Genomic DNA, 19256 nt, shown 5'->3' on the forward strand with positions numbered 1-19256 from the left:
GCAAAGCAAAGAAAGGAAGGTAGAGAATAAGTCACAAAGCAGGCTGATTACATGGACTGTATTGCAGATACACGTTTCACATGAGGTGAAAGATATCTGGCAGCGTTAAGGGAAACAGTAGAGATGAGACAGCATTGTAGGAAGGAGGATCAAGGAAGGAGGAAAAAGGAAAAAATGGAATTAGTGAAGAAGAAGATGGAATAATTGGGAGGAGGAATAATGTAAAAGCGTATGAGGTAATTCATTTGTGCCTCGGGAGTTTGATTTAAAGCAGCCATTTATACCTTGCAGGGAAGTAAATGTTACAGAAATACAAGTTGGCCAATTTAGATATAAACTTGCCCTGCTACCTCCTTCACATCACTGAATTCCTAAAAAACATTAAATTCACCCCTGTGGATGCTACTTTGCTATTAATCCCTTAAGATGGTGGATAGATCTAGTATTTTCCTGCATAATCAGGAATTTCTCAATTTGCAAGTGCATGAAGACACTCAAACTTCAGTTTATTGATTGGCTGATCATATGCCAATGTCTTTTCTGGAAAGCTGTACACGAAAAGGAAACTATAGAATGATGAAAATATAAAATAATTAAATATAAAGTAAAAATAGAAAAGGGCACCAAGTACTAATCTGAATGAACGTATATTTATTGGTCATAGTGCTTTTTGGATCCCAGAGAATTTTACAAATGCTATGCATTTGCATTTGTATGTAACAGGGACACACATGATGCAGCAGCTGTTACCCAAGCCCAGAATATAATGCATAACTTGTATATATTTTGAGAGATCTTTCTTTAAAAAGCAAAGAAAGCGGTAAGTGGATCTCTGAGTTGCAGTGGTAGTTTTCAGACGTAGGACACAATGTATACTTCCACACAAAATTCTTTAAATAGTCTGGTTTAAACTCAGTGCTTCTAAGCAGTGTAATATCTGAAAGTAGACTTGCACAGTCATTTTTCATTTTATTATTTATTATTTTAATAAATTAATTATTTATTATTAATAATTAATTATTGATAAGCAGTTGCTGCTTTCTTATGCTCAATTTTATTTTCTTTTTAGAGCCATATTGGATGGCGTAAAGAAGCAAAGCGACTGCTTCTTGTGATGACAGATCAAACTTCCCATCTGGCCCTTGATAGTAAATTAGCAGGGATCGTAATTCCCCATGATGGAAACTGTCATTTGAAAGATAATGTGTACATCAAAGCTACGAGTATGGTAAGGTATATGTCATACATTCTGCCTTCAGAGGTGCAGTGTAAAACTGCATAAACAACGTTTTTAGATTGCTGCCAAAGCATTGCTTGTATTGCTTGCATATATTGTGTATATATACATAGAATAGTATTTTTCCAGGTAGGCATGTTGTGAAATGAAGAATCAATCAATACTGATTTTGGTGTGATTTTTTATTCCGTCACATAAAAATCACAGACATTTTGTATAACATAGCAGTGGAAAGTGTCTGGTGTGATATATTGCACAAGAAGAAGCTGGTAATATGTAAGAATTGCACAGTCTTTCTAATAAGCCAAAGGTAGTGCTCGTGGTTTATGGTCAGAAGATGCATAGTTGCATTGATTGAAAAAGCTTGGTAAGAGTAAAACAGATGTACAAAAGCAATGAGCTGATTCAACCACGATGGACTAGAAAATAGTCTTGTGTCACAAAGCTTTGCTATGGCAATGTAGCATTGAATACATGTATCACAGTATCAAGCCAATGTGTAATGCATACCTGTGCAAAAAGTTGCATCAAATCCGCTCTAGCAAAATAATAATGCCTTCAGCAGATGTTTTTAGCTTTCAAAATAATTTCTTCAAGAATTTATGAAGTAGTCATGAGTGACTAAAGGATCTTTTTTTCTAAGATCTCTAGTTTTTAATTGCTTTGCCTATTTCCTTAAATAAATATGACTATTTAAGAAACATGAATCACTACTTAATTGCCATGTAATCACTAGAAAACAGAAATGTCAACTGTGGTATCATTAGAGCACATTACAGATTTATTCTCAGTGCTAGCTGCACTTAGTTAAAGTATATAGCCTGTGCTCAGCCCAAGCCAGCGATGGGATAGTGAAGTCAGTGAGGGCTATGTGTAAATCAGGCTAGACCTGAATTTGATCTCATGAACTGGTGTTTACGTGGATGGTGGGGCAGCAGGAAGCAACCACCGTGTGGTGTGTGATCATGAAATACGGGAGGTTTCTGGGAATCAGTGGGTGTTTGGGACCTCGCTGAGCGGAGGAGGGAGCTGAGTGTGTGCTAACAGGAAGGTTGTTTGGCTTTCCGATTATCTGATGTTCTTGCATTTATATACTCCCTCTGTCACATCTTGGATATTCCCTCACAGCCAGTCAGTTCAGTTTCAGTATTTCTACAGTGTACCTGGGATAAAAACCAACCCCTTCCTTTATTCTACTTAGACTAAATAATCCTAAAACTTTCCCAAAGCAGAGCATACTTACAGGTTATGGTGTCCCTATCTCTATTTTTCTTGCCTTTTTTTTTTTTCTTTTCTTTTCCTAATTTCAGTACTATAAATAAGAGGAATTTTACTCTGCTTATTAACAATTGCTGAAGATACAAATCTTACTCTAGTGCTCAGGATGCCTTTGGTAATAAAGATATTGTCTATTTCAGAAAAAATAAAAATAAAAAAACCAACTATTTTTGTTTTCTGTCCAACTTGAGGAATTAACTGATTTTTTCATCTGGGAAACCTCACCAATATAAAATACAGACAAAATTAGTTAATCTCTTTTGAAAGAACTATGACAGATTGATGGCTGACTGAAGAAAGTGTTTTCCGAGTTCTGGGCTGAAAGATCATGGTTTTACTGTCCCATATACGACAAGAAATCTCCATGATTATTGCTATTGATGCCTTTTGTCTTTTTGACCACCCAAATGAAATGACCTTTAAAGATGCTTTCATCTGTGGTGGCCCACTTTGGCCCATGTGTTTTCTGGCTACTAGCCCATATGTTTTTTCGACGAGGGGCTAATTCTTGCATGGCCCACGTGATAGTGCCCTTGGAAATAGAAAAGGAGTGGAATGGAAATCTTCTTCGGTAGTAGATATTTTCTGGAGTAGATTTGACATGATAACACAATAACACAATAGTGTCTGAGAGGGTAGATGTACTGGTTTCCTGCTTTTTTTTTCTTCTCAGTGGTATGTGATTATTTTAGTCATAGAGATCCGTAAAGAAGCTTCAAATCTACAAGTACCATTGGGGCAGGGAGCAGGGAAGGACTCTTTGATATTTAAATGAAATGTCGTGAAAGGCTGTCAGCTTTTAAAAAAATTTGTCATATAAAACATATTTTTGCCTTTTTTTTCCTTATCAATGCAATTCTGTTTTTCTATGTTGAATTAAAGAGCCATCTGTAATCACATTGTTTTCCTACTTTGATTCTTAGCTTCTGGTAGTCTTGAGAAGAGTGCATTTTGGCATAATTTTATTTCCTCCTTGTGCCAGTTAAGAGGACTTTGCTTTATTTATTTGCATAAGCTTAACTTTTACTTCAGAAATGTTTCCAGTTAGTCACTTTTTTGCCTGTTTCTTTCAAACTTTTGCTAAGCAGTCACGCAGAGGTCAGCAAAAAAAGCATAAGACAGGAAAGAAATCTAGTCCGTTTTAATTAGATCTGTGCTTGGTTAACTCCCTTTCTGAAATACTTAACATTTGCATTAGTTATCTTCTCAGCTTAACGCAGTAGGTTAAAATAATAAAATAAATGATGTAATTGGAACAAGAAAGATGATCTAAAATGAAAGTACATTCGTCTGAGCAGTAGTGGGAAGAGATATGATATAAAGTACAGCAAGATGTTACAGCAAGCGAGTGAGACTCCCTGAGTGACCAACAGTTCCTTATGTCACATCTTTACATGCTTAAAATGAAAAAGATATTGTGAGTCTGTTGATGCTTGTTTTTTTTTCAAGTTCTTTCAAATAAAGATAGATATTTTCTTCTAATCTGAAGTGAGGCTTTAATGTACTACTAACCAAGCTGGACACTCTAGTGACTTAGAGCTAACAAGTAGATGAAAGTTTAGCTTTACTTGTAAGCAGACAAGGTAGTTTGGGAATCCAGTCCCTGCAACCCTTTTGTGTCTATGCATGTCACCTCTTGTCTTGTTCAGTAAGCTCTGTCTTGCTCAGTAAGGTCCATCTGTGTAAGTTTTTCTTTCATGCGGGCTTGGAAACCCATTTCTGATACCACCGATCCCCGAGTTTTGCCATTAGTTGCAGAGATGTTGAAGGGCCACCGTGTTGGAATTCGGACACATCTAGTGCCGTGTGTTAAGTCAGAAGACTGACTTTTTTGATCACCATCTCATGATTCCTCAACACTGTCCCTATGTTTCACATATGTACAGTACCAGAGGTATTTGCAGAAAATTTGACTTCACTCACCCATGTCCTGGGACCACCTGGTGCTTCTGTGATCTGCCAGATAGTTGCATGTGGCCTTGTAGGGTTGTGCAGCATGATGGAAGCCCCACCACTATGCTCTGTGGTCGTGGAGAAGGAAGGAGGGCTGAGTACTGTGTTGTAGGCTACTGAAAATGGCAACAAAGCCACTGCTGCTGCAGTTCACCCACAGCTGGTGTGTAATGGGAATACGTGCGCAATGGATCCTTGTGCACGGCGCGCTCTCCAGCTGCAGCTGTTAGATGGCCTGTTTATTGCTGGGTTACCTACCTTTCATCAGTTATCTTGAGAAATATAATCTCTTAGCAAAAGCTAGAAAAGTTGAGAGAGCCGTGGACCCTGGCCAAGATCAAACTACGACAAGAAATTCCTTTGTTCGTTCTGTGCAAGGCTCTTTATAATGGTTCAATATGATGGAAAATGGATTTTGCCCCCTTGCGTAACTTTGTCTCAGTTGTCTTGGCATTCAGATTACTGTTAGGATAGCAGTTGACTTGCAGGGTGGCTTGAGTAACAAGTGGCACTCTGAGGAGTACCGAATTGTGCAGGGAAACAGGGAAGGTGTATTTGTTCGAGAGAGAGCTGATATGGAATAGATGATGAAAATAGCAGGAAGAAAAAGACAGCAGAAGTGTATGGGGGAAAGAGGTTGAAGGACCTGACATAGGTGGGGAGGCGTCCACATGAAATCTCTGTAAGGGGAAATACAAGCCAAGGCCCCAGTCAGTTCTCTATGTTTAGTCATTAATTTTAGATGTTGAATTGACTTCTTGAGAAGTATTTGCAGGTGTACGGTAAATAAGCAGTAACTTGCAGATGCAGTTTGGTTTAGAGTATTCGAACTGGAGGCATCTCGCATAGCCCATGTGTACAAAGCCCACTGGGACCACACAGACACCTTTGTGCTTTGCCAGATCTTGGATGAAGGGATAGCAACGCACCTCTTGTTCTTGAATCTGTGTCAGATCTCTCAATGAGAAGTGTAGAAGGACAGGTCACTGCCATTGTAGGTACTTCATCAAACAGAGCAATGTCGTTTCTGGGGAGAGACATGAAACTCATGCTGCCTTCTTCAGGCACAAGCGTGGTTAAGACAATGTGGCAGGTCATCACAGTGAGGGCTGGAGGCATGTCTCCTAAGGCAGGTCTTGGACATACAAAGAAGGAGAAAGCTGTCAGCCATAAAAAAGTTATGTACAGAATATTGACAGTGTGAGAACCTGGCCCAGTGGCTGCATTTAACTGATGTGTCTGATCCCTGGTGCCAAAATACATTTCTGAGAAACGAACTTTAAATTACTCACCTTGCTTTTCCCAAAAGCACACCTTATCTCAGTGCCTTCATATTGTACTTTCTCTCTGACTTTTGCACGAGAACCCACCTGTCATTCTCAAGAATCCTGTTATTCTTCTAGAAAGACCGTGGACAACATCATATCCGTGTTTCTCAAGCATTAGGCTCAAGCCAACACAATGGTACTGTATGAGTTGGTCCTCCCAGTGTGCAGCACCACTGCATAGCTGACAGCAGATAAGCCTGTCACAGCCTGGATGATGCCCTGATAATCTTTTGTGCCATGATCTGTTTATTTGGTTGGTTGGTCTCACCTTTTTTTGGATGTAGGCCTAGCATTCCTCTGTACATTTAGAAATGAGGATAGGAGTGGTTTTGGAATCCTGTATTGTGTCATATATGAAATACAAGGTTTCTCCCTACTAATCTGCAGTCTTCTGTTGTATTTTGCAGGAGCATCCATCTCTTGGGCAGCTCTCTGAAAAATTGATCGACAATAACATCAATGTTATTTTTGCAGTTCAAGGAAGCCAGTTCCATTGGTATAAAGTAGGTTAGAAACCTGATTTCTTTTTCCAATTTCAAAAGCACGCTATTTCCATTAAAAATTAAAACTGTGCATAAATGATTGTGTTTTTCATAGGACCTGTTACCTCTGTTGCCTGGTACTGTTGCAAGACAGATAGAATCACAAGCAGCAAATCTCAATGATTTGGTGGTAGAAGCCTATCAGGTATGATCAGAGTGATGATGTTGTACACCGTATTTGTACAGGGATTTTTCACCTTTCGTAGCCTCAAGTTGGAATTTCCTGGATCTTGGCTCCTATCTGAAGTGCACAAGGATAAGTTTCCTACTTTTCTGAATATCCAGGTCGGTGGGTGACACTATCCCGTGGTAGCTCTCAAATTCCCAGGCTGTCGAGATCTTAAAGCCAAGAGCTAGCACTTTTTCTTTCCTAAGGATGCTCCTAAGCATGCTGTTTAATTCTCTGTACCTGTTGCTGTGTAACTTCAAAGGAAACATCTGACTTACTTGAATTTTGGTATCTCAGATCTTTAGTTACAGATCAGACACCACTGTCTAGGCACCATATAACTTCAGAGCAAAAAGATAGTGCAGCGTCTAGAGGCTTTTACAGCATAATTCTTAGAAAATGGACAGCAGATGGGAATTTACAAGGACATAGTTTGACAACAGTAGATATTGTGGAAAGTAGAATTTACACTGCACAAAGCAGTGTAATGACTCAGGGCTTTGAGGCATAGTCATGAAGAGAGTTTTGATAGATATTTGGGAAAGAATAATGAAATGACTCTGTGAACTCTTGCCTAGAGTTCTTAACTGAAAGTAGCAGTATGGGAAAGAGAAAGTAATAGTATGGGAAAGAGCATAAAGTCGTTTTTCACAACTGATTGACAGGGAATGGCAGCTCGAAAGTGGAAATTGGCATCTTGATAGTGAATGAAAGCCTGATAAGAGGGGACATAAATAGCTTTGAAAATGAAGCCAAGTAGTATACATTTGATGCAATAGAGCAAAGGGAGCCCATTCAGCAGCAGCAAAATGAACGTGGTGGGTTAGATGGTTGAATGCTGTTAAGGTGTGCAAGTTACACAAACATGCAAGTTCCAGAAATTGAAAAATCAGTTACAGAGCTTTATGCAAGGTATCAATATGTATCACATTCTTTTTAATTAATTGGGCATGGGAGGCTGAAATTATCCATTGTACTAGGTTAACTATCTAAATCAGTCTACTTGCTTTTAGCAAATTGACTATAATGGAGAGCCAAGTTCCATTATCCATGGCATTATCCATGTCTGTTCCTATTCAATAGAGTGGGTTTGTGCACATTTTTCTCACTGTCATGTTGAAAACATTGTGCAGAAGGCAAAGACATTCAAAATGCATAGGAGGTTAGATATAATCAATTTGCAGAGAAGTTCTCATTGATATTGTACTTTCTCTTATAAAATTGAGAAATCCGATTTTGAATATGAAGGTTTGCAGGAAATTGCTGGCAAAAAATGTTGAAGATCATGGTCCTTTCGTATGCCACTTTTACAGTCCATCCTAAATTGTATCCCAGTTTTTAGAGCACAATGCAGGGCAAACATTCAAGGAAAGGAAACAAAAATTTACAAAGTAATTATTTAATTCAATGGAAGATTCTGTGGGACTTTCCTGCTCCAGCCACCCTCAGTTTGTTCTTGGCTTATTTTCATTTTTTAGACAGTATCTTCCTTCCCGTCCTAAACTTCATTGGATCTGATTCTTTGAGATTTTTATCATAGTTTTAGGGGCTTGTAGTACACAAACACGTGGTGAACAGGGCTTGAATGTTTTACTTTCTTGAAAGCAAAAGTACTTAGATAAGAAAATAAATTTAGTGTTGATGTTTGATGACAGTGAGTCTTTTGCACTCTTGTTCTAGGCAGGGAAACCTTAGGCTTAGTTGTGGAAAACCCTGGCTGAAAATCCCTGGCTAAAAAAGCTATAGATGAGTCACTAATTTTCAAAAAGTTACTAAGATAAACGTGTTCAGATACAAATAATCAAATTTCCATTTGTAGCAGTAAAAATATCCCACTAAACTAATTTTTAAAATACTAATATGCCAGGAATTTAAGTAATCTCTGTGTAATTTTCAGCTCATAGGCTTGCACAGAGCTATTATAAATTTTTAAAAGGTCAAGAAGCAATATTCCTTCTTGGAAGGAAGCAGGATTTTAGAGCATGCAGTAAACACACAAATTACAAAGTAGCTGGCTTTTTTATTATTTTAGATTGCAAAAGGGCCTAATGGAAATCAATGAGTTGATGATCTATGCTGTCCTAGCTGACCCAAGTAAATCAAGAAGAATAATCCCAATAACCCTTAGATCACCCTAAGGTTTGTTCAGAGGAAACTTTTCCAAGACAGATGCAAAATTTTATAAAGTGTCAAGTCAATTAGGAACCTTTTCTGCTGGATAGCAACAGTTGTATGTATGTTTTCTGTTTTATTTTAAATGTGTGGCTAAAAGGCAGTATGGTCTTCTCAGACAATAGGCAGTTTTTGTTGTGCACAGTTAGAATAGATGTTCAAATTGCCAAAAATACAGTCTCGAAACCATTTTAGAAAAGCTGAAAATGTTTTTATCTGGAAAACGTAATCCTCTTTATCAGAGTTACCAGTTCACTGGTTGTGTATATTTGGAATGTAATCGGATCTTTATATGGGAAACAATGCTTTAATTCATTCAATTATTCACACAGACAAGCTTTCTTCATTTTCAGTCAGACGTAGTATCCGTCCTTGGTGTTAGTCACTAACGGACATTATATGTTGAAATGCAATGTGACTAAAATTGTTTTCTGGTTACAGAAACTAATCTCTGAAGTGAAAATTCAAGTGGATAACCAAATCCAAGGTCTTCATTTCAATATCACTGCAATCTGTCCTGATGGAAGTAAAAAAACTGGCATGGAAGGATGTAAAAATGTGGGATATAATGAAGAAGTATGTTGATAGTTCTCATTCTTCAAGGAACTGGAATACCTATTTTTCTGTTTGATTGGGTTTCAATGGTGCAAAATCTTCCAGGGATTTACTTAAACTGAAATTGGATTTATGTGATTAATGATCACAGACTCTCTATTATTCTCTGGGTTTATTTTTCCTGAATCTTATTTTAATTCTCACTAATCTCATGAAACTAAAGCTCAAAGCTTTTCCTGAAAGCTAATGTCCATTAAAACTCTCCTCCTTTGTCCTCCACTGGGCACAATGGCCATGTTCATCATTGTAATGAAATCTGTATATAAGAGGTTGAAAGATAATCACCCTGTGGAAAGGAATCACTGGAATTTGTGTTCCTTAGGTCTGTACAGGACACCCCCTTTCCCTCTCCTTGCTCTAGTAGTCTTTATGCACACTCATGGTTGTGGATAATTAGTTTATTTTATAAATCAAATTAAAAAAATTATTTCTCCCTATTTGGATTAGTGCTACGTACGGAATGAAATGGATTGTAAAATTGGAGCATCATGCACTTTGAATATGTGGAGGAAGATGTCTGACTAATATAAAGAACATGGTTTTCTTCCCAGAACAACATCTCTTGTGCTTTGATATATTTATTTAATTTTTTGAACGAGTAGAGTAATTCATTTAGCTTGCCAGGAAGAGGTCTGTGTTTCTGGAGAGCCGGGTCAAGGAGTTCTTTCCTGCTTGACATGTACACACATCTCAGCTGGTGTGATTTTACTTAGAAATAGCAAAACAAATCAGTAGATTAAATGTGTGAATTTTAAATATGTTCATTTAGGTGTATTTTATGCTCTTCTGAATTTGGTCTGCATGACTTGCTGTTGATTAGCTTCTACAGTTTAAAAGAGATTTGCTATGTTTTTCTTCTTAACTCATCTCTTCTCCAGTGTTGTTCCCTGTGCATTTCATAAGAAATAGGACTGGAATTTGTTCTGTTTAATGAAAAGAAAAATATTTATATCTGTTTCTTTTTAATAAAAAGCCAAGCCCGTTGATTATAAAAGATTGCATGTGGTCCTAAACCTCTACTGCTGTTGAAAAAGAGCCATCCTCAAGAGATTAATTTATTTTAACCGTAAATCCTCCTTTCAGTATTTGTTTACAGGCAAAATGTTTTTCCGTAATTCTCACATTCCTTTCATTGTCTAATCCTTCTTCCTTCCTTTCCTTACCAAAACACAGGGCGTATTATATTCTGGAAGAATCCTACAGCCTCTTCAGGGTGCAAAACTAACTTTGGCTATTAGCAAGTGTCAGTGTTCACAGTGCTGCAATTATTTAGTTGCAATGTGTTGAATCTTTCTGCTGCTGTGTTCAGACACATCAAATTTTACGACTCGTGCGCAAGACACAATTAGCCCTTCCCTCCCGTCTCCCTGCCGTTCCTCCAGTACCGTGTTGTAGATGAGGATGGTGTTTTCTAGCAGGCCTCTGTGTTGAATGAAAAGCACATTCTCTAGCTGCAGCCCATCCTCCCCGCGTGATACGCACCTGCTGTACGAGTTAATTCGTGCATAGCCACGCTTTTGCCTCGTAACCAAAGGGAAGAAGTCTCATGCACGGAGAGCGTACGCAGCTGAGGGGTTATGTGCGTAGTGGCGCATTTCTGAAACAAGAAGAAGAAAAGAAAAGGGCAAGACAAAGCCTGTGTGCCCCCTCGATACGACATTAAGCGCATGCTTCTGCACAGCATTCTTCTCCTGTTGTCCATGTAGGCAGCCACAGCCCTGCTCGCCACAAAGCCACCATTGTCCCCAAGGGCTCGGCTGTTCTCCTGTGGGGGCACAGCGGGAGGGGGAGACAGCAATGGGAAATGAATGGCCCTAGTCTTTGCGGGTAGCCTCAACCTCATATGTAGTCAGTTTCTTGGGTTTTCTCTTTTTTTTATTTGGAAATCTTTGGTGGTAAAAAGTAAAGGTATTTGCTTCTCTTGGGCTCCTTTCTCATCTTTTCCTCTTGGTTATATTTTCTCTGTGAGGAGGCAAGGAAGAGTTTTTTTTCCATCAGCAGGCTAAATAGCCTTAGTGAGAATACCCTGTCAGAAGCCTACCAATCAAAAACCAATCAAAACCCAATTGTGAAATACAAGATTGCTATCCAGTAAAGTATCACAGTGACAGAGCTGTCAAGAGAGTTTTGGTAGTGGTTGATGCAAACTCTTAAGGCAGTCACCTAACCGCCAACATGAGCCAGGGTCCTGTGCCAGGACTCTGGAAAGCCACGGAGGCTGCTGCTGCAGTGGGCATTGCTGGGGTGAGAACCTGGGGCATGGTGGTGAGGGCCATGACATGGCCAGGAGCCAGGCAACTTGGTCCACTCAGAAGCAGCACTTAGTCTGCCCGCGGTCACAGCAAGAGCAGCAAGACTCTCTTGCTCTATCTCCGTTGTAAGCATTGGGAAAAATAAGCTGCTACAAAGACGTGAGCCATTTCTGTGGTTTAGTAGGAGCAGATAGGGCCATCCAAAAAACCTGTGTGGTTTCTGTTTGCACAGGCCATTTCTGCAGCAAGAACATTAGTTATAGGTTCCTTTTATGAAGGTATTTCTGTTTCTGTTTGTGTATTGTCTTGCTCAATCTAGTCCCAATTCTCATCTGAGTTTTTTTCTATAATATAACAGAATGCACACATTCATTAAATAACAGGAGGATGATGATGGTAATTCTATTACTATTTCACTTGTATTAAACTTGTCTTTTGCAACTACGCTTTCTTAACATGAAAAGTAGACTGCTGTCAGTCTTCTATTGTTACTATTTTAACTGTATTTGTGATGCCCGTTATTACTAATATATCATATTTGACAGATGGTCACTGTGTATTTTGTTATTATTAGTTAGTGCACATTCATATAGATTATAAGATTCTACTTTATTTGTGTGTTAAAAATTTTAAGCAATTTATAGGAAATAATAATGAATGATGTAAAATCTGTCTTGTTTCTTCTTAGGTGCTTTTCAATGTGTCCATTACAATGAAAGGATGTGATGCAACTGAAGGAAGAAAATATGCAATACTTAAGCCTATTGGTTTCAATGAAACCACCATCGTTAATGTGCAGAAAAGCTGTGCCTGTCAATATGGAGACAGTGGAAGGGACAAAAGAGTATGGGCTGATGAAACTTCTTCTGATGGCAAACAGTCCTATTGCAGTGACAATAGTTGTAGCCCTAATAGAGATACGCTTCCTTCTGAGAGGTGCAGACAACACCAAGACCAGCCCATCTGCAGTGGTCAAGGAAATTGCATAGATGGAAAATGTTTCTGCTACAAAAACAAGCTAGGCAAGGTGTATGGCAAGTACTGTGAAATGGATGATTTTTCCTGCCCATATCACCAGGGAAACTTATGTTCTGGTAAGCTGCAGAGTTTATGTCTGTATTTTGGTTTGGGGGGTTTGTTTTGGTTTATTTGGTTTTGTTTTCTGAAACTTAAATACATGATGTAGCTAAAAACAATGATATCAGGCTGTCAAGTACAAGAATTGTGGATGCAGAATTAGTGTGTGAAATGTCCTGAACAGCTTGGACGGAAGTCATGGCTCTTGGGCTTTCTTCACCACAGAGGTACACACTGTCTTCTAAACTTTAGCACTGCTTTTTAGGGGATTTATTGAGTTTCTTCTAGGTTTAGCTATTTTAAGATTTAAATCTCAAACTTCTTCAGAAGTAATGATACTGACACCTTGCATAAAACTGTAACATTATTCCAGAAAGTAAGTCAATACATTTCAGTCTAATGGGAATATGAGGTACCAAGAGATTAGGAGGAATTATAACTCCCAGATGAGGTTCTGGTTTTCTAACACCCTAAATCAGTCTTGTGAGAGATACAGTGACACTTGATTTCAAATACTAATATATATGCTAACACTGTTCGGAACACCTGCTCCAAAGAGGAGAGTGCAAGTGAAACATAAACGGGGAGAACTATTAGAAATTCTTACTCATAGCCTACTTTATGTTTTTTAAAGAAAGCATGCAAACAAAAATTGCATATGAACAAAATACAAAACATGTATTTTAAGTTAGTGTTATTAAGGAAAAATGGGATTGAATCAGTATAATTACTGTATCTCTACCAGAATGTTTTTCTCCCCTCAGAGGAATTAAATATTTTAAAATCCATACTCGTGGTCCCACATCCTTTCATTTCACTGTATACTGACCAATGAGTGAATTGAGGGACCAAATTTTCTGACTGCAGTTGGATAAATTTAGAATGATACTATGGACTTTAGTAGAGTTATTTTGGTTTTGCTCTGCTAATGATTGTGAATTTTACATAAAATTAAGAGAAATAATGTTACCTAATCCTTTAAATACTCCATTCCTACACAAAAAATTACGGTTCATCTTTTCACTCTTCTTGCCTCCCCCCAACCAACTTTGCACATTTACTATTTCTTAACCTAAGCAGACCTTTCAAAGTTATGAGCTTCTAAAGCCTGAGACGTGGTGCCCTGGTTGGCAGAGGAGATAGGGAGATCTTTGTCTAAGAGGTGTTGGAGATTGTCACGTGATAGAGTCCTGCCCTGGGGTACCAGCAGGGGAACCTGGCACCCAGGGCCATGGCTGAGCAGTGTGCCTCTCCATGGGATATTTTCCAGTGCAGAGCCTTGCTCTGAGATGTCTTGTGATCCCCTTCCCGCCTCCTTTTTGCCCAGCACAGGCAAAAACAGGGGCAACCTATACCTTGGCCTCACTCTTATTTAGGGGATCCTGTCTCTTAGGTGAGACAGTCTCCCCACAGCTGCTCTGTGGATCCCTGGAGCACAAGAAGGGCCATCGCAATTTGTATGAAACTTAGGTACTGTCGAGGCATAGTTGAGGAGACCTCAAGATTTGCCTGTGCTTTATGTGCTCTCTGTTTCTATATGTCCTAAAGGTGCTTTCCCACACTAAAAAATGTGCCTAAACATTATCAGCATGTCAGTTGTACAACCGCCTAAATGTGCTATGGAAAACATGGTTTTGCCCTAAAGTTCCCACGGTTTTGCCTGGAAAATTGTAATGGCCACCAGAAGTTCTTCATAGCCTTTGAATCTTTGAGGCTGTGCATTTTAATTTCTTATTAAACAACCTTGAGTTCATAAGCACAGCATACCCACCTGTCCAGCTCAGGCACCAGTCCTTTAGAAAGGCAGAAAAGCAGTGCTGTCATGCGTGCTTCTGAAAAGAAAAGAAGAACCACCTGGCATGTGCACATGAACTTGATACTCCTTCCTCCACCAAACCTTGCTGTTTCTTTGAATTGAATGCTTTCTTGCTAAAGAGAAGTTTGTTTAGTTTGCCCAAAGACTGTTTCCTGGTCATTGTATAATTTTTAATCCCCACTGCTTTGATCCAAGGCAATAGGGAAAATTCTAGTAAAAGGTTTAGGATGACATCAAGGTAGCAGCTTTTGCTCAACTTAACAAACAGCAGCCATAAATATTTATTGTGCTGGTAATTTCAGCCCAAATTGTTAACTGAAAAACTAATTAGCAAGCCAAGGTCTAAATTAACTCTGTTTAATGTAAAGCACCAGCAATAGCCCATGGCAGGGGGTTTGGAACTAGATGATCTTTAAGGTCCCTTCCAACCCTAACCATTCTATGATTCTAATACAAATGTATGCATATAAAAATTGACTTTCTGTTTTCATAAAAGCATATGACTCAAGACCATCTGATGTTGTAGGTAATGGTGAATGTGAAGCTGGTAAATGCAAATGCTTTGCTGGCTGGGAAGGTGACCGTTGCCAGTGCTCATCACAATCAGCAAAGCACTGCCTGAATTCAAAGGGACAGATTTGCAGTGGAAGAGGAAAATGCGTATGTGGGAGGTGTGAGTGCACAGATCCAAGAAGCTTTGGCCGTTTGTGTGAATATTGCCCTGCTTGTAACAAAGCCTGCGAAGAAAACTGGTACGTTTCTTGTGCTAGACTTGACTTTTTAACTCTGTAGTGTTGCAACAAGGAGAAATATTTCTGCTTGTCTAGATGCGTGCTATATTTCTTAGATATTTAAACTAGGAGATTGAAACAATTCATACTTGAGACTTCTCTATGTAGCTGAGGGGTTCACACTGGCAGTTAAGAGATTTGCATATCCTTCTCTGTGTTCACCAGTCTGTGTCCAACTTTCAGCTTTCTGAAGTCAAAGGAGGTGTGTCCTATGAGTATCTTTTTTTCCATATATTTATTAAAAGGTGCTTCTTCATATGAAATATTCTGGGTAGGAGATAAAGCCCATAAATTTGGAGTTTTAAAAATGGACAGTAGATCCTACTCTTGAATGCCACTAAGTCCAATAATATTCACCAAATTTGGTTTTGCATGCTCCTTGTGCTTCTCAGCTGAAAGAAGGAGGTGTGGAACAGGAGCAGTACCTGCACACTATCACTGCCATCGGTCAGCAGAGCAGAGCTGGTCTTGCCCAGAGAACAACATTCTCTGTTACTCAGTCTTAAACCACTCAGTCTTTGAAAAAAGCAAGCCATTTTTCCTTACCCATGTAAAGAAAGGGACTGTGTGAAGGTCGAAATGAGCAGCCCAAGGAGAAGAGAAGCTCGATCCAGCGTCAGTGGCACACTGGCTGGTGCTGGCTTAGGGAGTCAACGAAGCCCTGTCCTTGGGCATGGCTCATCTATGCCCTCCCGTCAGCACATGTAATCTTCTACATCCCACTGTGGCCAAGAGGGTGAGAGATCAGCCTTTTATTGGAAAGGGAATTGTCATCAAGACAGAATTGTTGTTTATCCGTATTCATTTGAACTATAGCTCATTCGGTGAATTCACTGCAGAGCCAAGCCAGGCCATGTCTGAAAAGGCGGCTGCTAAGACTTCACTAGATAAAATGCAGTTAGCCTGTTAGCTGGCTTACACTTGTTCGAAGTAGCTGCAAAATGCATGCTTATAATAAATTCAGAAGAGGGCATAGCTTCGTTAAAAATTCAGTCAGGGCTTTTTCAGGATCACTTGTGATGTCCGTCTTCTGCCAGGCTATAAAGTGGAAATGGCCAGACTGACAGCGCTGCCTCCCAGTGTGCTGCCGACCCTCTGAACTGCCCAGCAGCAGGACCTAAAGTGTCTTTGTCTTAACACAGCATCCAAAAAATCATTAACAAAGCCATGTTTCCTACACCTACCTCTTTCCTTCAGTCGCAGTGTGTATCCCAGTGAGACTGACAGATGAGAAAGACTCGGACTGAACTAGAGGCTGACAGCTGAAGAAAGGGTGCTGGACGCTTAGCTGCACCCCCTGACAAGCACACATCACAAAATGCAGAGCAGGGGCCGGAGGAAGGTGACTGGATGCCAAAGACATGTTTTACTTTACAACTTCTGACTAGTTGGTTCTGAGAAGCATCACGGGCATAAAATGCTGAGAGAGGCGTCTCATTTCAGAAAAAAAAAAAAAATAAATGTCACAATGTTTTTACTAACAACAGGAAAGCATTATGTGCAAGCGATACGTCAGCCTGTTGATACAATCTCTTTAAGGGGAGTGCAGAGAAAGACTCTTTAAGGGGAGTGCAGAGAAATTATGTTTTTATTTTACAGGAATTGTGTTCAGTGCCATCATTCTAACAATGCATCTCAAGCTAAACTTGACCAATGCACAACCTCATGTGCTTACCTGCTGCATTATATTGACCAAACTTCAGGTATGTGACTATTTCTCGGTAATTTAATAAGAGATGAAAATCTATTGGGATTAATAATTGGATTCACCAGTGTTACGATGTCTTTCGAAAGCATGTCGTATTATTACAATAACAAAGACAGCAGGAAGAGGGAAAAATCACTCACAGCTTCAGGGAAAGTAAAAGATAAATAACAGGAAATGTGATGGGCAAGCATTGCTAAATCAGATTTCCCAGCTTCTTGAGAAGTCACATCTAATAATAATGAATCCTGCCTGAGCAATGCTTAGAGAAATATTTATAAAAATCTATTATGGCATCTGTGTGTTTTAGTACTTTGAACATGCCTATGTTATTTGACATTACCAGAAACGAGGAAGAATGAAGTAGAATGCTCATCTCACGTTCAGTAATGTTTAAATATTCCTTTTAAGTATAAAAAACTGCAGTTATAAGGGCTGTGGGAGAATTTTTTTTTTTTATAAAATCTCCTGAAGCTTAATGGGTACACACTGCAGCAAAAATGCAGGTAAATGGTTATCTTTTGTCACTTCACATTTTTGTATGTCTTTTTATCTTACAGTTGTTCATAAAAGAAAACTAACTGTGAATACTTTTCTCATAACTTTAGTATTACCTAAAGGAAAGCTTGCTGGGTGAAAGAGGTTTACAAGTGAGGAGAGCACTGGACAGAGATTCAAGAAGCCACATTTTCTTTCATATTTTGCCAATAATCTGCACTGTAATCTTCTGAAGATTAAACTGTCTTGGCCCCGTACATCTCTAACTATTCATCCTCTCTATTTCAGCTATAAACTCATTGGTTTACAGAGAGTATTTATGGTGGCCAACACAACGAAGCCTGAGTCTTAGTTCTGTAGATTAAAGGAATGATAGTTTCACCATTTTTCTATAGTCCTGCTTTAAAAGCTTGCATATGGCAACTTTTCCCCTTATCTTCCCCCAAGTTATTTTCCCTTAACTTTTATCAGGCTCCTGTTACATTTATATGACATTACTATGCAGTGGTAGGTATAACTGTCTTTGAGGGAGGTGGCTATTCCAAACTTTAGGCTTTACACTTGTGTTTTCCTTTTGTTGCAGAATGTTTCTCGGGACGAAGCTACTTTAGAGTCTTTTCCATAATCTTTATAGTTACCTTTCTGATCGGGTTGCTTGTTGTCCTTATCATCAGGCAGATAATTCTGCAGGGGAGCAGCAATAAAGTTAAATCTTCAGCTGATTACAGAGTATCTGCAACGAAGAAGGTAATTGATTTCAGAGCCATCATATTCAGTAATCTTTTTCTTGCACATAAAAGTTAGCTAATTGTTGATAAAAATTGTATCTTCTCCTTCAAGGATAAGATGTTTTTGCCTACTGTTTGTACAAGAACAGTAACATACAGACGTGACAAACCAGAGGAAATAAATATCGACATCAGCAAGTTACGATTAAATGCGACTTTCAAGTGTGAATTCTGAAGACAGTGTGTTTTCTGCAAATGTCTATTTCCATCGTGCTCAACAAAACTTACCTTTTGTACTCTGTCAGTGTTGACTGTTGCCGTTTCATTTGTATCCTGTGTTTTGTTGAATACTGTAACAAAGTGACATGTAAGCATATTCACATAATGTGACTATGTTTGAAACTATAGCTGCTGTATTTTTTTTTTGAAAGAGAAATGTGCGTTACTACTGTTCAGGAACATTAGTGTTGATGTAGCACTTTAGTGTATTCTAATTTATTTAGTTATGGCCTAGAATGTAGATATAAACCAGTCTGACAAAGCACTGATCTCACCCTACATGTAGCTGGTACTGATGTGCTCTGTGGGAATGGACAAAAGCTGTGACTGAAATACTAACATTGCTGTATATTATAGCAATAGATGAAATTATTCAAACGCTCTTAAATAGAGTAAATGGTACTTTTATAGTTCTCTCAGTTGACAAATTTCACTGATTTGTCTGCTTTAGCCTCTCAGCTTTTCCTCATTAATTAATAAAAATGACTGGATTAAATGACTGCTTAGTCACTGGTGTGGGTGTACAGTTGTGTGTGTATACACACACAGACATGCAAGCACACGCACAGACTTAAATTGTATATATATAGTTTTTTATATGTATGATGTCATTGAAAGATAATTTATATCTGATAAAGAGGAATTTTTAGCTTTTTTACTTGTTTCAACATAAAAACTTTTATAAAAATTTTAAGGTATTTGGAAACTGAGTGGCTACCGAAAACAAGAGAGTTCCTCTCTCCAACAGCATAGTCTACATGATCATCACTGCCAGCTGACTGCACCGTTGGAGTCAGCAGCATCAACTTCATTGCA

At 38.8% G+C, this 19256-nt stretch overlaps 1 protein-coding gene across 3 annotated transcripts in view; it reads left to right on the forward strand.

The window, feature by feature from the left end:
• Positions 1-19256, forward strand: part of ITGB8 (integrin subunit beta 8) — a 64699-nt gene that overhangs the window by 24023 nt on the left and 21420 nt on the right. For 2 of the 3 annotated variants that reach the window (XM_086614635.1, XM_086614636.1), the window contains exons 6-13: positions 1070-1228; positions 6204-6299; positions 6394-6483; positions 9121-9255; positions 12235-12640; positions 14966-15191; positions 16830-16933; positions 18017-18180. In XM_086614635.1, the coding sequence (XP_086470761.1) occupies positions 1070-1228; positions 6204-6299; positions 6394-6483; positions 9121-9255; positions 12235-12640; positions 14966-15191; positions 16830-16933; positions 18017-18180 (1380 nt within the window). Of the gene's footprint in view, positions 1-1069; positions 1229-6203; positions 6300-6393; positions 6484-9120; positions 9256-12234; positions 12641-14965; positions 15192-16829; positions 16934-18016; positions 18181-18273; positions 18397-19256 lie in introns of those variants that run through there. The other variant, XM_086614638.1, reaches the window with a different exon arrangement.

The sequence above is a fragment of the Tauraco erythrolophus genome, chromosome 7 (genome assembly GCF_009769465.1).
Source record: "Tauraco erythrolophus isolate bTauEry1 chromosome 7, bTauEry1.pri, whole genome shotgun sequence".
Lineage (NCBI taxonomy): Eukaryota > Metazoa > Chordata > Aves > Musophagiformes > Musophagidae > Tauraco > Tauraco erythrolophus.